The sequence below is a fragment of the Falco naumanni genome, chromosome 7, assembly GCF_017639655.2.
Source record: "Falco naumanni isolate bFalNau1 chromosome 7, bFalNau1.pat, whole genome shotgun sequence".
NCBI lineage: Eukaryota > Metazoa > Chordata > Aves > Falconiformes > Falconidae > Falco > Falco naumanni.
The window spans coordinates 3,110,596-3,127,799 of NC_054060.1; the positions used below are offsets into that span (position 1 = coordinate 3,110,596).

At 50.9% G+C, this 17,204-nt stretch overlaps 1 protein-coding gene across 9 annotated transcripts in view; it reads right to left on the reverse strand.

Moving 5' to 3' along the window:
- PPIP5K1 (diphosphoinositol pentakisphosphate kinase 1) overlaps positions 1 to 16,513 on the reverse strand; it is a 48,657-nt gene extending 32,144 nt beyond the window's left edge. For 2 of the 9 annotated variants that reach the window (XM_040601054.1, XM_040601050.1), the window contains exons 1-17: positions 15,203 to 15,880; positions 12,890 to 12,981; positions 11,622 to 11,791; positions 11,177 to 11,351; positions 9,427 to 9,622; positions 9,243 to 9,333; positions 8,185 to 8,270; positions 7,798 to 7,952; positions 6,676 to 6,777; positions 6,231 to 6,392; positions 5,066 to 5,187; positions 4,498 to 4,599; positions 3,114 to 3,200; positions 2,589 to 2,664; positions 1,957 to 2,066; positions 889 to 974; positions 381 to 509 (exon numbers count right to left, since the gene is read on the reverse strand). In XM_040601054.1, the coding sequence (XP_040456988.1) occupies positions 381 to 509; positions 889 to 974; positions 1,957 to 2,066; positions 2,589 to 2,664; positions 3,114 to 3,200; positions 4,498 to 4,599; positions 5,066 to 5,187; positions 6,231 to 6,392; positions 6,676 to 6,777; positions 7,798 to 7,952; positions 8,185 to 8,270; positions 9,243 to 9,333; positions 9,427 to 9,622; positions 11,177 to 11,323 (1,651 nt within the window). In that variant the 5' untranslated portion in view covers positions 11,324 to 11,351; positions 11,622 to 11,791; positions 12,890 to 12,981; positions 15,203 to 15,880. The other 7 variants (XM_040601055.1, XM_040601056.1, XM_040601057.1 and 4 more) reach the window with 7 other exon arrangements.
- Between the last annotated feature and the right edge of the window lie 691 nt (positions 16,514 to 17,204).

The window sequence follows — 17,204 nt, forward strand, 5'->3', positions numbered from 1 at the left end:
GATGCACACAAAAAATTGCCTCCTGCTTGTCCTCTGCAGAAGAGCAGGTACTGCTGCCACCAGAACTGCAGGCAGAGCTGTTCAGTAGGGAGGCACCAGACTTCCAAAGCATAAGCTGTAGAGCTACAATTATCTTGCGGCACAAAACTGGCTGAGTCAACCACAGGAGTGAGATCAGTAATGGGAGAAAGCAACTCATGCAGCGCTTGAGTCTGACCCTCCAAAGACAGCGCTGTGGTGACTAATTTGTTGCTGCCTGGAATCCCGTGATGATTTTGCCACTGTACCCAGTCACACTGCATGAGAAAACAGGAAAACTGCTCCCAGCCCTGAGCTCACAATTCACAGGATGGGACGGGAGACAAAAGGACAAAGCTTACCTTGGCCACCAGGGTACATACAGCGAAAGGCTCGCCCCAGCTCTTCTGCCTGCACTCTTCCTGCTGGCGTCAGCTCTCCACCCCACTTAAGCACCAGCAGAAGGGATGGGGAAGACTCCCGGCGACCTTCTAGAAGACAAACAGGTACTCACTACATCAGATGTCAAAGCTGAGCTTGCAGAGGGAGAGGAGGGGAGGAAGAAGAGGTTGTCATCAGCACCTTACAGAGCCTGACCCAAAATCCCCAGGAACCAAATCAGCAAGTACGAAATTAAGACACCACTTTTTGAAGGTATAGGCTGACATTCATGAAATTGGAAGCATAACACTTGTGGCACCATCCGGAGTATATTGGTCCACTACATTACGCATCACTCCAACCCTTCATATGATGTGAGCAAAGCTAAGGTATGGGTCACTAATTTTGCTTGCACATCCAGAGGCCTATATACATAGGAAGCTGCATGCACTGCTTGAAGATCATGGCAGCAACATCAAATTTCTTTACCTTCATCTTCACTTGCAGCTTTTGGATGTCCATGAGGCAGATAGGTCAACTGAACCTTACGGTTAATGCCAGAAAAATGTCCATACCTGTCACAAGGGAAGGGGGGGCGGAAATTTAAACAAATCAACTCCACTCACCCTTTGCCCAGAGGTCCCTAGGCAGCACACAGCAAAAATACAGCACAGGTAAGAGACTTTCTGCTGCAACACCAATTGCCACAGGACATGAACATTTTTGCCATCTACCTGTGACCCAGCACATACCCTCAAAAAAAGCCAAACAACTCCTCCAAATGAAATTCAAAGATCCATTTACTTGCCTGCACTTCAGCTGACAGCACTCTGTGCTGCCATACCTCACCAGGGTTTTAATCAACCTTAGTTAATTTCTGTCTACATCTTTAACAAGTGAACTGATGAGACCACAGAAAAAAAACAATAGCCACTCTGAGGATAACCACATCTCTATTGAGCAGAATGAGCAGGGCAAGACATCATAGCAAACGTTCATCCTCTGTGCTCCGCAGACATGGCTTGAACGCAGACACTGCCTGCATGTGCCACAGTGAGCTATAGCTCTGAGAGAAGCCCTTCTTTTGTTTCTAAGATGCCAACATCACCATACTGTCTTTTATTTTGGCTGCACAAAACCTAAGAGGACACAAACATCTTTTCATGTTTTCCAAACTCCTTGTTATTAAGCTTTTGGCACCAGGACAACCTTATTTAAAATAAGATTTGTTCCAAATTTATCAAAACACTTCCTTCATATCAGTGTGGTCCCTCCAGGATTCCAGTTCCTCTCCTGCAGCAAAGGAAGCTCAGTTTTGTCCCTATTTGTTTAGCCAAACACCAGACACAGCTGGAACAAGAATCAGCAGTGGTTTGGATGCCAAGGAGAAAAACATTAAGAGCATGGCACCTTTCATGTACAGCTGCTAACAGGGGATGGGGGGGACCTCTGAGGAGCCAGCTGGGCAGGACATCAGCAGCACAGCTTGTTTCTACATTGCATGCTGACCCACAGCTCTGAGACAAACTCATGGTGCCCCAAGATATGAACCCTTACATCTCCAAGACGCTCTTCAGCTGTTCCAGTTTGGATTTCCTCTCCTCAATCTCACAGTCACTCTGGGTTCCCAGGTCCACCACAAGCTGCCGTGCAATGTCCAGCACTTCCTGTTGGAGAGCAGACAGTCTCAGGCATCCCACAATCCTGCCTCAGACTCACCACTGTACTCTTGCAAAGCCTTCAGATGGCTTCACCCAGCGCCAGGTCCACGCAGACACTTGCCAGAGACATGTCATTTCATAAGACACGGCTCAGGCAGGACAAACTTTCACATTGCAGTTTGCTTCATCCCCACCCTGTGCTCCAGCCCCGTTCAGAACCACGCGGGTGCCTCCACCTGCCCCGCTCCCTAGCCTGGACCCATCTTTCACCAGAGGCAACCACAACAGATGGGCAAGCTGCAGCAGGTCATCCCCATCCTACAGGCTTCACATCAGCCAGGAACAGTTTCCATTCTGCTCTCATACTATCACCCAGCTGAGAACGTATGGGGTGGGGAAAGAGAAAGGGAGCATTTGTGCAACAGACTGTTGCTCTTTTAAGGGTTTCCACCCCCCAAAAAATTGCCTCACACTGATCCACATTACCTGCACGTCCCACACAGTAATCCCAGAGAGGACTCTCCTTACCTGTAGCTGCTCTGGCTTCTTCAGCTTCAACTTCCCTGTTTTGTAGCCGTCGTATTTCTCAAATAACTCAAAGAACCTGAACAGACAACAAAGAATACTGATCCATTTTCTGCTCTTTCAGTGCTACAAGGACTGTCATCCCTATGTATGCATTCATGCTCTGTTCTTCAGAGAGAACGAGAAGGCCCCCTGGCTCCTTCCTGTGCTTCAGAAACTATGAAAAAAACAAGTGTTTCCAGCCACAGGTACAAAAAGGAAGCAGCCACTAGCTTCCCATTCAGTGGGGCATTTCCCTCTGCAGCACCTAGCAGACTTTCATACTTTCTTCCAGGCTTCACACAGAGGACATGAGGATCTTTATGGAGAAAGGGGGCTCCCTCAGCTGGGCAGAAAGCATTTGCTTGAATGCAGCCAGGAAAAAGCACTGCCTCCCGTGCACCCAGCCCTTCTGCTCCTCCTCTTGCTTCAGAGAACAGGCCTGCCTCACTTCCCAGCAGCACAGCATCTTCTCGCCTTGACTCTTACCGGGGATGCTTAACTTCCATCTTCATCTTCTGCTTCGGGGTGCGATCTCCATGCCGGATGACTGCAATAACACAACGAAGCTCCATCCTGGGAAAACACAAGATTCACCTGACAAATGTGCCCCTGCACTCCAGAAGTCCCACCAGAAAGTAGCTTCCCATTGTTCTTTCTGTTCCATCCTTTTGGCAGCTGCTTTCCTCAGTGGTGGCAGAACTTCTCCCAGACTAAACCAAGCATAAGTGCCAAGGCTGTAAAAGCGATCAAAGCACTCCAGATCCTGCCAGGTCATCTGGTTTCCTATCAGGGAAAAGCACCACAGAACCATAATATGACAGGCAGGACCACATCTTGGAAAGGACAAGGCTGGATGTTACAGAATCTACAGAAACAGCACTTTGAATTGTTCCAAGCTTGTTCTCCTGCTCAACTTGTGCAATGCTCATAGGACCAATTAGAAAGACCCAGGGGAAAAAAAAAAAAAAAAAAAAAAAACCAAAACAAAAAACCAGAAGAATTGTTATACAGCTGGGATCCTGTCGCTGAACGAACAATAAGAGATGTATGTAAAAAGATCCCACAGCGATCAGACACCGGCAGCAACCAGTAGTTAGGCTGGCTAATTTCAGAAGGGCTACATGAGTTTGCTTTTTCAGATACTATAATATCCAACTATTTCTTATAGGATCCCAGAGAAACAGGGATCGACTCTCGGCAGCCTCATTGTCACAAGGTATTGTTAAAGCCAGCAATCCTGCCAGGTGTGCAGTGTTTTGTGTTTGCCAACTTTTTCCAAACGATCACACGGTAAAGGAAGGATGAATACATACTCTGAATCTGTCTTTTCTGTAGCACCTACTGTGTTCACTTCATACAAGCGTGCAGGTGTGCTGAGGATTGCAAAGAAAGTTTTGCCTTTGGTCTTTTAGCTTTATGTGGTGGAAAACTAGTAAAGCCAACAGTATCAAATGAGGGTCTGTCAAGCGTACAGGTAATGTGAATACTTCAGCTGTTTTCCACCCATTTAATTTTTTTTTGCATTTTCTATGAGTAGCAGAGTACTGAACCGTGAACCAGCTGCAGCAGTGCCCTCATCTGTTTTCTGTGCTGATCAAGAATTTGGGCCTTCTGAAAGCCATGGGAGCAATTTTGGCAATTCCTTCAATGACTGCTCACCTGCATTGATCAAACCTGCAACTAATCTACCATCTGTCACCCCTTCCATGTGCACGGCTAAGCCTTTCCACAGGCCTTTCAGGGTTGCAACCCACACAGCAGCTGGAGAACACCGTGCTGCTGGGTGGTGTCTGTCCCTTGGACAGGGTTTGCACTTTGTCTTTCATGTAGCCATCACTGGCACTCTTTTGAGAAGACAGCAGGTACTCACATGGTGCCTGAAGTTGTGGGGACAATGGGAATGTCTTCTGCCTCTGTTGGGATGGACCAGGGAATATGAAACTGCGGAGCCAATTCCCGCATGATGATATTTCTGGAAGAAATTAGAATCCAAAACTCAAGAGTACAAAACTCACAAGAAATTCCATTCCCTTGGTTCTCCACCTCCTCCTTAGTGGCCCAGCTGAAAGATTTGAAGACAGCCACAGAACTTCTCCTCACCTTCCTCGCAGAGACATCTATCACACCACCGGCTAGTTAGGGCACCCCAAAGGGACACCAATTACATCACCAACACTGCAGCTGGGCTTAGCATTCAATTAAAAGTCCTGTAAGATACATCTAGCTGTAGATGAAGGCATCTAATGCCAATGCAGGCAGGAGCTCCAGGGGCTAAAAATAAATAACCCATTCCTCCCAGAGCCAAGCCTTCCTCTGCTCAATAAACATCCCCACACGAACCACCTGCAGACTTCTCTGACATAGAGATCAGGACTCCACATTCATTTTACTATGCTATGAGTTACCTGACCCGCTGTCAGAACTTGAATTTTACATACCCGAGGATTTTGGCACAGTCATCATAATACTTCATAGAGTTCTTCACAAAACTGAAGCCGTTCACGTCACAAACAAAAGAGTGGCCGTTGGCTCGCAGGAGGTCAAACCCACACACCGTTTGCTGCAAGAGGAAGCAGAGGACACAGGACTCAGGCTGGCTGTGAGGGACAGCAGCAAAGGGACAGCCACTGCCCAGCCAAGCCAGGCACACACACAGACCCAGCCATCATACACTGCCCAGGTCAGCTCCACTGGTGCTGCAGCTGTCCTCTGCTCCACACCTACCTCACCAGCCTTGAAGCAGTGCAAAAATACAGCCACTAGCCAGCAGTAACAGGCCCTTTAGAGGCCATTTAACACCCTCACAGCTGTATCCCAACAGATAAGCCCCCGTACTAAGCTGTCAGGGCAGCCCCACCTGCCAGAGCCCTAAAGGCTTAAGACAGAGCAGCTCCTGGCTCTCCTGCTCTTGCCTCTAAACCCAACCATTTTGAACCAGACTGACAGGTACAGACAGTAAGCGGTGCAGGCAAAGATACCCATCACTATGTGTAAAAGGCTACAAGGTAAAACAAGCCCACAGCTGTATCAGCACAACTGCAGAGGCTGCAGATTGCAGTGAGGGCAGGAACAAGTAGCCAAGTGCTTCTTCTGCTGACATCATTGACCATGTCACGTAAGCGTACCTAGATCATACACTCACTCTACCATCCTGTAAAACAGAACACAAATATGCACTAAAGTCAGATAAAAAAAATAAAAATCAGGTCTGAGTTGGGTTTGGGTTTTTTTTTCAGAAAACCAAGTTTCCACACAAACACAACTAGGAAACAGTAAGGGCGTGGTGAGCACAGGTCAGACAGACAGCTGCATGCTCAGAATCTGATATTAAATACTCAGCTGTACATTGGACACCAGCCACCTGGCAGCACAAACGGCATTTGCTGCAGGCCCTCTTGCCTTCCCGCTCACCTCTGACCAGCAAACTGCCACGGCCGGCAGGACAAGCTGCACAGGCCAGCAGAGACAGCAACTGGCACCAGGTGCAGAAGACTGCCACACCAGAGACACATCGGGGTAACAGAGCTCAAGCTTTAACACTGACCAAGATTTAAATCGGACATTCATGGAGTATTTTGCTTGCATAGGAGAGAAAACACAGACCTTAAAGGCTACACAGACTTTCCGGGCAACTAGTTTCTCCATGGCAGTCAGCATGACTGGGTAACGGATTTCTTTCCCTTCGCTGTCCCGTTCAACCTTCCCATCCAAAGCAGGGGATTTGCGAGCCTCAGCATGGGCATAGTCTGGCCCAACAGTGTACACCTGGGAAGAAAAATAGTTACACCTGATACAACCACCTAGACTAACTGGAGCTTCCAGAAGGTACTTCTGCTGCAGACACGGAGAGAAGATCAGACGGTCTCATGCATTTGTCCTGTTATGACCTACAGAACATCCGCTCCCCACCTTGGGATCTGAGCTGCTCAGTCAGCACGTCACAGCTTAAACGAATACTCCAGAACCTAAGTAGGACTAAGCAGGACTGCCCAACCTTCAGCTATCCTGGGTCTGCACAAGGGAAAAGCTATCCCAGGCTTTTCCTTACCTTTACATCAGTGCCATCTGTAGGCATGAACTCCTCATAAATGTATGAGCCTGTCTTCCTCACACTGCTCTCTGGTGAGTACACGCTGCTCCGGCTGCCAATCTGAAAGCACAGAACAAACACCTCAAGCAAGAGCATGGGGGCTTCTTTTCTTAGAGGGAAGAACAAAAATCCTAAGTTTCATCCTGTATGTAGAGAATTAGCGGAGCATCTCTCAGAACCTCCAGCTATTACAGCACACTTATTTATGGAGGACAAAAGAGACTCCAAAATGCAGATAGTAGATACGTTCTTTTCCAGGCTTTAAAGAGGAGAAAAGTTTATTATAGACCGTTAGGTTGACTCCAATCACTACAAGGACATGGAACAAAAAATAGTGGATAAAGACCTAGAAAGTAAGGAGCCTAGCTAAAAACCAAATGAAAATAAAGGATGACAGGTAATAATCAGACCAATTTAACTTCCTCCTAAGACAGCTGGCTGATCTTATGGACAGAGGATGATGTTTTCATTTTTGATAAGGCTTCGGATACAACCTCATATGGCAGGCCTATATGTTACCTAAAATGTTAATCTTTTTAATATTATTAATGACAGATGCATAACTGATAGGAAAAAAAAGATATATCACAGCTATTAACTGTTCACTGGCAAAGTGAAAGAAATGCATAAGGGCAGATTACCTGTGGAATATAGGAATAAATACTGCATTTATCAAATTTGCAAGCTACGCTAAGCTGAGAAGGGCAACAGCTGATGTTAGAGGACAGGAACACAAGTTTGAAAAAAAAAAAAAAATCATCTTGATAAACTGAGGAAGTGACTTGGAAAAAAACAACATGCAATTCAGTAAGGGACACCGTTCTCCATGACTGTCTCCATGACACGGGACACAAGTCAAATAGAGGTTGGGGAAGGAGAAGTCAGCACTACCACCAAACTATGCCCTTCTGCAATTCCCAGGTAGATGGGATTGAACTAGAAGTTCTAAGAAGGTCCAGATTTCCCCAACACAAAATCTTCCTTTCTCCTTCAACTGCCCCAACGCTCCCTCCTGAAGCCACGAGGGTCTCAGAGCCACAGATCTGTTGGTTCCAACACCAAAACTGGTGTCCGCCTCACCTTCCGAAAGAGCCGCTGGCTGCCCCCACCTGCTGACGTCGGGTAGTAAATATACACATTATGGTCTTCAGCACTGACTGGCTTCTCTACAAATGGCTTTGGGAAAACAGCTCCATTTACCTCCACGTGGTCCTCTCCTTCCACCAAGTTGCACTCTGAAGATAAAGCACAGCAGCAGCATGTTAGGAAAGGGTGAGTGAGACAGCTCTAGGGCAGAGCTGAAGCCCTTCAGTCCTGGTCAGTCAGCCAGTTTTGCTGTTGAGACCTTTGTCTGCAAAAAACAACAGGCTTGTGAATCAGGCCTCTTCAAGCTGATTATCAGTACCTGTTCTCTGCAGAGTATCTTAAGTATGTGAAAACAGCTTTCAGTAGAGCCTGCGCACTGACCTTCTGGTCTGTCAGGGTCTCGATTGAGCACAGCATAGCGGGGCAAGTCAATTCCCTCTTCTTGAAGGATCCGATACACTTCACGCCTGTAGAGGACAGAAACAGTGTCAGAAGAGTCTAGAAGGTCCTCAGTACATGCCAAAGGGAAGGCTTCACTCCCACTGATGAACAAAGTAAAATGAACACAAAAAAGCTTCAAAGACAGAGTACAAATACTTCTCAGCACATGCTCCCCCGATAAGACCTACAGGCTATAGGGCACGCCTCGGTCCTACTCCCGACAGAGATGTCCCAGAGTAAATCTCTACCTGGCATAAATATAGATGCTTATTTACTAGCAGATGCCCAATCCACAGCAACACACCCAGCACCTGCCACCTACCCAGATCTGCCCTCTCAAAGGGTGCCCAAGCTACCCAACACCCAGGCCAGGCAGATGAAACAGAGCCTCTTTTCACCCTGTGTCAGTGAGGAAATGGCTGTTTTTCACTACAGTTACACCTCAGGGTGCCTGTCAGCACCCACAGGGACGCCGCTCACAACCCAAGGCATGGCAGAGGTCTGGGGTCTGGTACGAGCCCTACCCATACAGAGCCAAACCAGTCTGGCTCTATGCACTGAGGACATGGCTGCAGGTGGCCTCTACCAAAAGCCAACTGAGAAGCCTCTTGAAGCGTCTGGCCAACATAGGTTGGTCACATACCTGAATCTGACCTGGCCTTGCTCCCAATTTCTGCCCCAGAACCCCATCCCGCTACCTGGCTCTCTACTCAGAGACTAGTCTTTTTGCTTCCATTGTGGCAGTCTCATTCTGTGAGACCTCTTCCACTTCCTACTTCATCTCACCATTCCTTACAAGGCACTTGCACCAGAAAATAAAACATGCCGAGTCTCAATGGTTTTACCCCATTGTCTATTCCCCTTGTTTTGGAGAAACAACCCCTAAAAAGCCACTGCTATGGTCCCCTTCCTCCCCAGCTCACTCATTTGCTTGTGGCCAGGAAGACAAATCAGACCCAGGAAGAGGGAAGGGGCTTTAGCGGATCACAGACACCTACCTGTCCTGGATGTAATACTGCATGTCAAGGTCATTAATCAGAAATGGCTTGCACAGCTTGGCATAAGCGACCGCTTTATCCAGGGGGAATCCTGAAATACAGGAGGAGGGGAGGGGGGAAAGAATGAGTGGAAGCTCCCTTGCCCAGATCTCGAGTAGGCTACGACCTGCTGCAGCCTTTTTACCTTTGGAGTGGAATGATATGAGGCAGTCACACGAAGGCCAGTTCTCCACCGGTTCGTTCAGAATAACATCTTCCCCCATAATCACCACTGTGATATACTCAAACTTGCACAGACGCTCCAGAATCTGTGTCATGGGCTTTGACTTGGACTTTTTGGTCATGGCACAGATTCCAACCACAATCTGCCGCTCAGGTGGCTAAGGGAAGACAGGGATCAGTTTAGTACAGGATCAGCTACTTCACGGACTTCAAACTACAACAGTGTAGAAATGCAGCAATGTGGAACAAACAAGGGATTTTCTTCCAACGTTATGCACTCACAGCTCTTGCTAGACATGAACCCATAAACGCTCCCAGTTCCCAGCAACGTCCACTGGAGGACATCATTAAGGAGCAGCCCAAAACAACCGCTTCTTTGCCAGGTAGTACGTACCTCCTCTTTTTACTGGGCACTAATGCTAAGGTCAGAAATAAATATCTGACACCTGAACAAGCAGCTGGGACTGGAATCCCACACCATGTTCTCTGGCCCATAACTCACCAAGACAGTTGATGGACTTAGGCAGGCTCAGAGAACAGCCGCAAATGTTTTATAGCAAAAAAAGTCTAGGAGCTCAGTCTGTTTGTCTTATCTGAGAGAAAACGAAGGGGAGATTGTAACAGTAAGTAGCTGTAAGTAGAAAAGAAAAACCACCAAGTGCTCTTCCATATATCTGCCAAAGGTACAACAAGGTCCAGTGGGATGAGGTTGAGTAGGTCAAGAGAGAAGGTGTGCATTCAAAAAGCATTGCTAACCATAACAGAGGAACAGTCTGAGGTCCGTGGTGGACTTTTCTCCACCATCTAGAAACCCCAGACTGGATGTTTTCCTGACAGATTAATTCTGGCCCAAGCAAGATTAAACGCAGTGAGATCATCTGAAGTGACACACACAGGACTTCGGGCTACCCAGCACAAACAATTGCAGCTTCAAAGCATAAGCCGAGACTTTAGAAGTTACTGCACGACTTGCAAAGCCAAGGCTCCATGGCAAAAACAACATCTGAGAAGTGAAAGGGTTTCCAAATCCTTCACTACACCTGATAAATAGCTCCTCACCAAGCACCAAAGTACACAACACTGCGTGGGTTTGAAGGAAGCCCCTGTGGGCTCCTAGGTCAACAACCCACTTGCAGAGCGGCAACGGAAACGACGGTTGCACTGGCGTATGGTCCCAGCCAGCAGCAATGTCCCTGCTGCATCCAAGTCCCATGCACAGAACAACAAATGTAACATTTAAAAGAACACTGAATAGGGGCCAAAAGCAGTCAGGAGCTGGAGATCGTTCTCCTTTCTGCACCCTGTTCCTGGAGGTTGCAGAAAAGAACAAATGCTTCCTTTCTGCAGATACACGTCTGCCCTTTTCACAGTTCCCAGAGTTTTCCTCAAAAATTTCCCTGGTGAGACAGGTTTACAGAAGTGCCAGGGTTAAGTTGCTAGGACAAGGAACTCTGCTATTGTACCTGAAAAAGACTGGCAAGCGGAAAGGCCAGGACTTACTGCAGCATGAGGCCACGAGTAAGGCAGTATGATAATGCAATACACCCCATCAGAAATGACAGTGCCATTCCCCATGGTTGTGCCCCACAGCCTGGTGTCATGTCCCCTGAAATCCCAACTGCCTGCAGCCTCAGCAGCAACCGCACAAACCCCAGCTGAGACCCAGGAATTCTGCACAGATGCTCCAACCCAGAACGCCAGGACATCCTTACCGACTCCTCCTCTTCATCATCTTCAAAGAAATCAGTTTCGTCTGTCTTCATGTTTGATCCCAGAAAGTCTGTCTCATCATCCCTGGAACCAACAACAAACCTGGGAGTGGAGTTGTCTCCCTCACTGGAGGTCGTCAGGGACGACATTGCAGCTTCGGTGGCCGACCATCCCGCTCTGGAATCACAGCATGCAAGAAGGGACAGAGAAGGTCAGATTGCAGGGCGAGCCAGGGGCTGGCTGCATGGAAGCAGGTGATGGTGGGGAGGGCAGGGACTGATCTGGCACAGACAGTGCTGCCCAGCACAAAAAGAGGGAGTCAGAAGAGACCCTCGGGGTAGGAGGGGATCTGGACACACAATCATTTTAGATAGGCAGCTCCATTGTGCAATTAACCTCTTTGCACCAACTGGGAACCACCAGCGCTGAAATCATGTAAAACCTTACAATGATGCATGCTCCACGCCGCTGTCTAAATCATGGAGGGGGACAGTGGACACTCTCAAAGGCTCATACACCCAAAGGCATCAACCGGGACTCCAGAAGTTAGAATGAAGCTTAGGACAGTGACAGTGACTTTCCAATCGCCTATTTTCATCCTTTCAGCCCGTGAAGACCTACAGTAACAGAGAGACCAGATTGAGAGGTGCATGAGTTTGCAGGGAAGAGGGTAAAGGAAAAAGTGACAACTCTTTGGCAAGGAAAGAGGACACAGAGTAACATCAGTAACAGTCTGGGTTGCAGGTCAAGGCTTCTGGGTTTGCAAGCTGGCTCCGATTTACTCTGTGACCACGGAAGCCAATTGTCAAGATACAAGCTCTGCTTTTATAAACGCCAGGGAAGGAGCGTGTCTTGCGCTGTCACCTACGATAGCAGCACTGTCTGCCATAGAAGTGACAGAGTTTGAATGCACAGTATGCGTGACCTGGACACACCAAGGACACAGCTGTTTACCTCTAACCATAGCTGCACATACATAAATGTCAAGTGACTGCCCTTTGCCATGTTTTCCCCCACTAAGAAGTGGGCAAAAGCATTCCTCCCACATAAGCAAGCGCAACCTTGACAAGAGGACGTTGTGAACACCTCATGTTAAGTACTTCCTAAAAATGGACACGAGACACTGTCTACCGCTGCTTCTCATGCTCTCACATGATTTCCAGCACTCCCCAGACCGAGTTACTGTATTTCCTCCTCTTTTAAGCATGCTTTCCCTTACAGCCAGTACACCGTAGGAGACTGTCCCGCCACATACAGCTGTCAGTTCCCAGTCCTCTGGCAGCAATTCTTCACAGAGCAGAGGAGCACTCCCAATGCCACCAGCCTGCCACCAGCACCGTTTCACCATGAGAATCCCATCACCAAGAACAACTGAGGGAGATTGCCTTAATCCATTCGAGCAGGGTGGGAACAGGCAAAAGAAACAGAGCAAACCAGCTGCTCGTGAAATCCACCTTGGAAATAAAGGTAAAAATAAAGCACATCTCCACACAGAAAGGCTGCGGGCGCTCCTGGGAAGGACAGGAGATGTAACAGGTAAATGCTCAGAGAAAGTGCTGGAGCAGAAGCACACGGGACAAGGTCCCGCAGCCACGCCATCAGGCACTGGTTTGACAGCAAGCCCATCAGTTATCATGCCAGATCTACTGGGGGAGCCGACACCAACCCACCAGAAACCAGAGGGGTGACACAGCAAGCCCCAGCTTTGCACCTACCGCTCGACAGACAATCTCCGCTGCCCGACTCCCAGCTCACACCGGTCTTCCACTGGTGCACCAAGGCCAGTGCTGCCTGCTCCCACACAAACCTGGAGGCACAGGGCACACCCAGCCCAGAAAAGTGTTCCAATCAGCAAGAGTTAAAGCTGTAATTTCACCATCAGTGCTCTCCACTGGTGGGAGCAACAGTGCTGGCAGACCAGGCTATACCGGCATGCTACTGTGTGCTCCATACAGTCCTACTATTTCCACAGGATGACAAGAGTGGGATTCCTGACACGCTCAGGAATCATTTTCATTCCTGCGCCCTGCTGCCTCAGCACACCAGTGCAGACCAAGACCTTAGCAAGTACACTATCAGCTTGATGGCTGATGATTTAATGAAGTAAACCATGCAAGAATAGGAGGAGGGTTGTTTCCTCCAATCCCTTACTCTCCCCTCCCTCCTGGAAAAAAAACAGATCAAGCAGCAGGAAAACCTTTGCCCTAAGAAGTAAGCAATGAGCTCTCTACATCCCTGCTCCTACCCCAGAAAAAAAGCCTCTGCCTTGCTCTGTAGCTATTTCTAGAGGCCAAGACATGCCATATTCAAACCAGGTAGAAAAACTAGAGCCTCACTGAAGCCAACAGCCACTGATGCATCAGGCATGCCCTTAGGGTTAACAGGGAAAGCCTCAGGATCTCAGCTTGTTTCTGGTGTGGGGAAAAGAAGAGAGTATAACCAAAACCTTTTTCAAGTTTCTCTTTAAAGTAGATCCCTCATCTGACTAGATTTATACCAAGAAAGACTACAGACTCTCGATGAAACAGAAGTTTTAGCTACAGGCATAAAACTAAGGCATCTAAAACTCAGACAGACTGTTGCTTTTAAAGGGAAACAGGAAGTGCAGCTCTATATTCCGGTATCAAAGGCTAATAACAGGAGGTTTTGCCAACATGACTGAATCAGCCCTAGTGCTAGGCTTTCAAAGAGTTCATGATGCCAGGAGGGTGGCACCTTCCCTCACAGAAATGGTACCAGCAAGGTTCCTGTGCAGCACGCAGCCCTCACCACCACCACACCATTACTGCTTTTCTTCCAGCCTGGAGCTATGTGAGGCACTGACAGCATGCGATACTGATGGTTCTGCATCATTCTCACCGCCTCCTGAGCTAACTGCTCCCACAGGTCATACATTCCGACCAGTCTCCACTTGCTGAGAGTGCTGCAGGTCTCACCTTTTGCTAATCACAGCAAGAAAATTTAAGCACCGAGTTAATGCCACTGGCTGTATCGTCCAAGAGAAACAAAAGCATTAACACAGCTCTGGCATGCATGCAAGAAAGGTAAAGATGGTTCTGGCTTTGAGTATGGCATATTCAGGCTTGCTAGTCTCATCACAATACAGAAGGAAGTACAGAGCAGCCACTACAGCTAAAGGCATTCTTGCACTCTCTTCCAAGAAGGGCAGTGATGATCCGGTACGCAATCATAACAGAGTTTACCATAATCACCTAATGGCAATAAAAAGCTGCTGACACACAACCTGAAACAGAAATGTGCACCTTGTCTCTTAAATGTCCTGGGACTAATTCAGCTCCCTATATTAGTGATAGCAAATGGGATAGTAGGTTGTTTTCCAGTTCCCCGGCAGATCATTCTGGTGCTGTTCAGGTAAGAATGCTCACAGACTAAAGAGACTTATTCTTTGTGTCACTGTATCCTGAGGTACCAGAAATTTAAGAAAGAAGAAGGTTATGATCAGGTCTTGTATTAACTTTGTTCTCAGTGTAGCATCAACCACCAAAAGTGTAGGTGTGGGTGTGGGGGTTTTGTTCCCTTTTGTTTTTTAAACACAGCCTGCATGGTGCATGATTTGAAAGCGCAGTCCCTGCGGTGGAGGGCTGAAGGGCCAAGGACTGCAGCAACCCAACAAGGCTGATCCTATCGCTGGTGGCAGCAGCCACAGGCGGTAGAAGAGGCAGCTCTGGGAGTGGAGACCAGGTCTGCGCACCCAGGCAGCACTAGGTGGGAGGTCCAAGGAGCTGCATGCAGGCAGGCTGCAAGGACGATTACAGACCCACAGCCTGATTTAAGCCAGGTCAAGTATCTGCAGGATTGCAACCTTGAAGAATACACGTAGCTGGCATTTTAAAATATTAATGCCGGCAACGTCTTGTTGAACTACCTGAAACTGCTGTGGGCACTAAAACTAAACAAAAAAAACCCAACCCTGAAAGCTTAGGCCTTGATCAGGGAAGTACCTTTGCCCAAAGAGTTACTCCCCTTGTCACAAGGGCTATTTGTATTAAGGTTAATTACATACTTACATACAAAAGGTGAAAGCTGTACTCTTATCGTAGACACTTAATTGCTTCAGGAGAAAAAGAACACCTATTCCGGAGTTAATAATTAAAAGCTATTTCGCTGTGGCGTATCAAAGAAAGCTCTCTGTGTTCTGTTAACGCAGAAGTCCAACGCGTTCACAGCCAGGCAGCTGAAGGCAAGCTTCCCAGCGCTCCAGCAGCACTTTCGGTAACTCCCGATCTATCGACATCTTCAAACCCAGCGCACAGCCAGGGCGCAAACACGAAATGTCTCCCAAGCAGGAGCCGTTTCTGCCAGACAATGCCATTTGCAAATTTAGTAAAAAAAAACCTCTCGGCTTATCGCTTCTACACCTGAGCAAGCCTTCTGCTGCTCACATAGCAACCGCAGCAGTAAGGTCAATCCTCACCTTTGGAGACAGTTTTTAATGAGATTTTTAAATGACTCTCATGACACACACAGGTGAAGTGTGAAACCCGGCAGCATCAGAATGTCCCTGGGACTGTAACCGTTAATGAGGGTTTATTAACGAGCGAAGGGCCGCGGCTCGCCCCTTCCCTCAGGCCGGGGGCGAGGCAGACACAGCCCAGCCCGCCGGGCCCGGGCCCGCCCGAAGGGAACAGCCGAGACCCCGGCAGGCCACCGCTGCGCCGCTAGGCCCCGACGGGGACCCACAGGCCCCCGCTCCCCGAGAGAGCCCGCCGCGGCCGGGAGGGTGCGGGCTCCGCTCGCCCGTGCCTGGCCGGGCCGGGCCCCCCCCCCGCCGCCACACCCGCGCCCCCGTGCAGCGCCCGCCGCGCCCCCTGCCGAGCCGGCAGGGCAGGCCGCGGCGGGGGAGGCCGAGCGCTCTGGCCCCAGGGACCCGGGCGGGGGGCGCGGAGAGCGGCCGGGCCGGGCTGGCCGCGGCAGGCCCGCGGCAGGGGGGCTGCGGGGCGGCAGGCCCGCGGCGGGGAACTGGGCCGCGCCTCACCAGTGGCCGCCGCTGCCACCTACCCGGCGCTCCCCGACAGTCGACGACGACCGGGCCCAAGAGCGGCGCGGCCCGCTGTCCTGTGTGTCATGCCCCCTCCCACTCCCTTCGCTTCCCCTCCCCGCCCCGACCCGGGGTTCAGTCTCGGGCCCGGCGCACCGGGGACGCCCCGACACCCCGGCGGCGGCAGCAGGGGGCGCCACGCCGGGCGCCGCCATTTCCCTCCCGCTCACCTGCGGCCTCCGAGCGCATCCTGCGCCGCCGGCGCTGCCGCCGGCCAATCACAGCCTGCTGACGGGCGCAGCGGTCCAATCGGCGGGGAGGGGGGCGGGCCGGCCGGGCCTCAGGCGGGTGCGGCGTGGCGACCCCTAGCGGCGGCGGCGGGGAAGGCTGCGCGGCCGGGCGTGCCGCGCGCACGTGGGGCGCGGGCCCAGCGCCGGGTACCGGCAGCGCCACCGGGTCCCGCGTTACCACGGCAACCGCACCGCGCCGGCTGCCCCCCGCCCCGCGGGACCCGGGCAGGAGGCGCGAGTGTGCCGGGCGGCCGCTGCCCAGTGCACCGGGGAAGCCCGGGCGACGGGTCCCGGGCAGCGCCCGTCGCCTCTCCCATCCCGTGGGGCTCTGCGGCGGCGGAACGCGGCGCGCTGCCTGCCCCGGGGCTGCCGCGGGCACTGGGACTGCGCGGGGCGACCGCCCCGTCCCGGCGTGTGGGGCCCGAGCAAGGAGCGCCCAGCGCCGGGCAACGGCACGGCATGCGGTGGGAGGGCCGGTGACCGGTGACCGCCGCCCGCGCCAGGCCGTGCCGCCGAGAACCGGCCGCTGGCCCGTCCGCTTGTCCCGGCCCGCATCCCACGCGCGGCTCCGGGCCGTCAGGGAGCCGCGCCCGCCTCTCCCGGCCCCAGGACTTTGCCCCAGCCGCGCCCTCGCCGCCGCGGCCCGCGCCGTGCCGTGCCGTGCTCGTGGCCCGCCGGTGGCGGGGTCCGGTGCCGGGGGGGGGGCCGGTGCCGGTGCGGGGGGGGGCCCAGCGCCGCTGC